Raw genomic sequence first — 4786 nt, forward strand, 5'->3', positions numbered from 1 at the left:
GGTCTGTGTGCCCTGTGGTGAGCTGAGTGCAGGTGCAGCTCAGCCAAGGGCAGAGATGGGGTTTGGGGAGCAGGCAGTGAAAAGGGACGGTTCCCTGCAGGTGCTGTGCAGCAGTGATGGGCAGCCAGCCCTGCTCTGCCCCCTGGGCAGCTGGGGAGGTGACTGGCAGGAGTATTGCAGGGCCAAGAAGGGGAAGTGAGGGCATCCCAGCCTCCCTTAAGGGCTTGTGGCACCTCCAGATACCTCAGCCCAGGATCTGGGGCTTGTGCTGCCCTGAGCTGAGGCATCTGTAAGACCACAGGGCCCAGCCAACAGCTCCTCTGCCCCTGCACTCAGCCCCTTGCTGCCCATGCCTGCTGCAGCCTAGAGAGATCAGCACCAGCCCAAGAAAGTTGTTTGTTCAATAAATATAGACAGTGAAAACAAAGAGTTGGGAAAAGAAAGAGGAAAGGGAAAAAAACCACCAAACCCTTGCGAAAGTGACCTTGAGTCCCAGACAGAATCGATCCCTGAGCCTGCCCCTGAGCTCCCTGCCCCTGAGCTCCCTGCCTCTGAGCTCCCTGCCCCTGAGCTCCCTGCCTCTGAGCTCCCTGCCTCTGAGCTCCCTGCTCCTGAGCTCCCTGCCTCTGAGCTCCCTGCCCCTGAGCTCCCTGCCTCTGAGCTCCCTGCCCCTGAGCTCCCTGCCTGTGAGCAGCAGCTGGGTCAGCAGGCATCCTGCAGGTCCAAATCTTGGAAGCATCAGGGTTTGGAAGCCTGGATCTCGATGTGGTGGCTGCTGTGACCTAATGGGGAGCAGGGCTGGGTGGGAGCAGCTGCCTCAGGATGTGTGCAGGGCTAAATGCTGTCTCCTTGTAGAGGTTGCTCCATCCCTGCTCAAGGTGCCACAAAGCTTCTGAAGCAATGTGCATCCTGGTCCCTTCTCCAGCCAGAGCTGCTCATGGCTCCAACCAGCCAGTGGGACAGTAGACACAAAGCCATCCTTCCAGCCAGATGGGGAGAAGGTCTGGCAGCACCCTCCTCCATCTGCTGACCCTCTTCCCACTTGCCCCAGCTCTGTCTCCAGTCTCTGGGGTGAGGCTGTCAGTGCCTGCAGGGTGAACCACGGGACTCCAGCCCCCCAGCTCCACCCCAGCCAGCTCCATGCACCTCAGAGGCATCACCCCAGGAGCTCTCCTCCTGCATCTCCCACTCCCACCACCCCTCTCTCCCCTCTCTCAGCCCTCACCCACGGAAGGGACCCAGGGGCAGGCGTGGGGAGAGCAGCAGGTCCCATCACGTGGCCCATGTGTCAGAGCTGTCCTTTGCCCCCGGCTCTCACGGCCAGGCTGGCAGGGGCAGCACAGGGGGCAGCTGCGGTGGGACACGGGCCAGAGACGTGCCCAGAGCTCGCTGCCCTGGGAGGGAGGTGGTGTGGGCTTGGGGGAAAGGGTGGGTGTGCTTTGGCAGTTGTGCCTGGCAGTCTCAGAAGGGGGAGAGCTGCTCTTGGTCTGACCCGAAACAAGAAGCATCAAACACAGATGGATTTGGTGCAATGGCACGTTGGTTCCAGTCAAGGAATGGTGCTTTTCCCAGTGGGAATCACAAGCCTCCCGTGTCCAGGGCTTCCCTGGATCTGGTTGAGACAAGTCAGGAAAGACAGCCAGGGGGGACAGAGCAGGAGAGCTGTGAGGGGCAGCAGCACTGTGTGTCCCATGGGAGATGCCCAACTGCACTGCCTGGGCTTTCTGACCAAGTCAGTGGTTAGGACTGTGGGTGGCAGGGTCAGTTCTGTGCTAAAGCACATCCACCACCTTGCACCTCGGGGAGAGGTGTGCTGGCACACAGCAGGGCCGTGTGTGCACACATACACGTGCAAGCACTACAGCTGGGGGTCTTTTATTGATTACCAGGTAGCTGGGATGCTTGGGGAGGGAGACACTTTCCTCCTGCTGGGATCAATTTCCCCTTCCTCAATGTCCAGCTGAGGACTGAGGCCCCACAAACAGCCTCCTCCCCTCTAGACATCCCCCAGCACCTTTCCAGCTTCCATCTCCCTCAGCAGGCTGATGTGGCTGCTGCTGGGACCCATTTACCTAAAAAGCACGTTTGTGTTGCAGCACTGAGGGCTGCACCACGGCCTTGGTCTGGGACCAGCAGCAGGGAGAGCCAGGGCTGCCCTGAGCCGCCTGGGGGGGTCGTGCCCTGCAGAGCCCTGCAGGTAGAAGGGTCTGGTGTCCACGAGGAGCTGCTGTCAGAGGCAGCAGAGGGGAATCCACAGGCAGATCTGAAGGGGGAAAAGAGCAGTGTGGGAGGTGAGGGAGGAGAGGACTTGCAGATGCAGCATCACCCTTCAACCTCAGGAGGACAAAACACCTCGGGAGGGTTCCCAGCTCCCAGCAGCTCGCCAGGTCCCACGCTGCCAGAGAAGGGCCCGGAGGAGGGGTGCCCTGTGCAGCACAGCCCTGCCCTCCCGACCTCCTCCCCCCGCTCAGCTACAGCCACAGGCATCGACAATCATGTCGGGGATGTCGGTCTTGACGATGTTGCTGTCCCTGTCGTAGTAGAGCAGCGAGAGCGGCCGGCGCTGCGTGGGCACGCAGCAGGAGCCCAGCGCCGCGGCCGCGTTGTTGGCTTTGATGAGGTTGAGGACGGCCGTGTGGAAGGAGGCAGCCAGCCCAGGGATGCCGGCCATGTGCAAGGGACACAGCCCGGTGCAGTAGTTCATGTGGTACCCCTCTGGCTGGATGATCCAATCCTCCCAGCCGATCTCCTTGAAGTCCACAAAGAACTCCCTGCGGCAGCACGTCCGAGCGTCCCCGCTGCAGTCGGTGCTGCGCCGCCGGACACGCTGCCGAGCCCCGGCCCGGGCCTGGGCTGCCACGAACGGCCAGTGGGAATCGCCGTGCTCAGCCAGGAGGGGGAATCCACCGCCCTCCTCCGCCTCCAGCTCCACAGTCAGCCTCTGCATCCTTCGGCTGAAGAGCTTCTGGACAGCTCTGCCCACGTCCAGCGCAGCCCAGCCGGCCCTTTGCACCTCCAGCCTCGTCTCGTTGGCCACGCTCACGTTGAGCCCGGTTGGGTCTGAGTGCAGGAGTCTGACGGTGACAGGGTGTGTCCCGGGCCCGGGGGCTGCCCAGAACAGGTAGAGGGTGGCTTGTAGGATCTCGGCGCTCCCAGCCAGCTCCGGAGCGAAGCGGAAATGCAGACGGACACGGCGGGAGGTGGAGGAGCCTGCGCACACAACCAGAAGAGGTCGGGAGCTAAAGGTGGGGGCAGTGGGATCCCCCAGGCAGGAGCCACCCAGAGAGGTGTAGCCAAAGCAGGGAGCAAGGCAGAGCACACAGAGGCGGTGAGGGGCTCTCGCTTCCCCGCACTGCTGCTGCTCCTCACGCTGCTCTAAAGCACCTGGTGCTGAATGCAATAGCTCAGCTCGGTTCCACCTCCCCTGGCCTGACATGCCCCTTGTCAGTGAAGCTGCTGGAGGATTTGGGAGTAAGTTATCTGGTTGTGTAAACCAGCCCTGGATTTAAGGCAGTCATGCTGATTGGCAGCTGCAGGATTACCTCTGCTTTCCCCGGCTGGAACCATCCCCTGACATTGCTCCAGCGTGTCCCACCCTCGCTGCTGCTGAGGCCACAGAGCGGCTGCTCCTCCTCAGGAAGGAACAGTGAGAGCAGCCCTGGGCCCCTTGGCACAGCTCTGGGGTGGGGGGACTGGGCTCAGCTCTGTGGCTTTCACCAGCTCTTCCACTTCCAGCAGACACTCCAATGAGCCAGGAGACAATTCCCCAAAACCTTTCCTTTCCCTCCACGTCCCCCACCTCGGGGCCCATCCCACCGTGCCCATGGGACAAGGGGACGTACAGACCTGGCTCAGCAAAGCTCAAGACCTCGTAGCGCTGCAGCCCCGTGGCGGGGTGCAGCTGCGGGGTGCCGCTGCCGCGGGGCGCCCCCGGGGCCACGGGCAGGCGCTGCGCACGCATCCTGCGGAGCGCGGCCAGCAGGGCTCTCCGGGACGTGGGCTGGGTGACGCTGGGCCTGTCTGGCAAGCGCAGCTTGGAGAGGATGCTCTGCTTTGCCAGCGCCAGCAGGGCATCGCGCTGCGCCGCGGGGGCCAGGGCTGCCAGCCCGCAGGCTGGGCACCGCGCTGCCTTGGCGGCTGCAAGCCTCAGGAGACCCAGGAGCAGGAAAACCACCGCGGCCGTCATCGCCGGTGCCAGGAGGAGACGGCTTAGGGGTCGTTCTCAGCAGACGAGCGTTCTCCAGCCGCCTGGTTCCACGCGAGGTGGCGGCGCCGGGGCCGGGAGGAGCGGAGCGGGGCGCTGGCAGGCTGCGGGGCTGGCGCTGCTGCTTGTCCCGGCAGACACGGGCCGGGTCCCCTCGTTCCCCTGACGTGGCCGCAAATATTGGCTGATCCCGGGCGAGATAACCGCCCCCGTGATGCGGCCGGAGCCCGTCCCGCCGCCCCGCAGCCCCGCGTTAAGGTGGCCCCGCGCTTCGCGGGGGGCTGGGGGTGACTGTGCCCCGCAGACGCTGCCCCGGAGCGGGGGGGTCTCAGCGCCCCGCTCTGCCGTACGGAGACCCCCTTGAGACCCCACGCGGCGTTCCCCATGGAGCCCCTCGCGGTGACGGCTGATGCCCGAGGGCGCGTTGTGCCGCCCCGCCGCGCCGCGCTTCGCTGCGGGACCCCCGAGGCGAGCCCCGAGCGACGCCCCCCATCACCCCCTTCCCCCCCTTCCCCCCCTTCACCCCGTGCCCGACTCGTCCTCCGCCCCGCCAGAGGGCGCCGCCGCGCGTGTCCCGCCCCC

The 4786-nt window shown here is 64.6% G+C and overlaps 1 protein-coding gene across 1 annotated transcript; it reads right to left on the reverse strand.

Annotated features, from left to right (window-relative positions):
- Window positions 1-2082: 2082 nt before the first annotated feature.
- On the reverse strand, window positions 2083-4355 carry LOC133627896 (inhibin beta C chain-like). The gene is made up of 2 exons (XM_062015335.1): window positions 3847-4355; window positions 2083-3210 (listed from the first exon to the last, which is right to left on the reverse strand). Exons 1-2 carry the CDS (start codon window positions 4184-4186, stop codon window positions 2468-2470), a joined length of 1083 nt encoding a protein of 360 aa, XP_061871319.1. The 5' UTR covers window positions 4187-4355; the 3' UTR covers window positions 2083-2467.
- Window positions 4356-4786: the final 431 nt, after the last annotated feature.

This window comes from Colius striatus, chromosome 26, assembly GCF_028858725.1.
Source record: "Colius striatus isolate bColStr4 chromosome 26, bColStr4.1.hap1, whole genome shotgun sequence".
Lineage (NCBI taxonomy): Eukaryota > Metazoa > Chordata > Aves > Coliiformes > Coliidae > Colius > Colius striatus.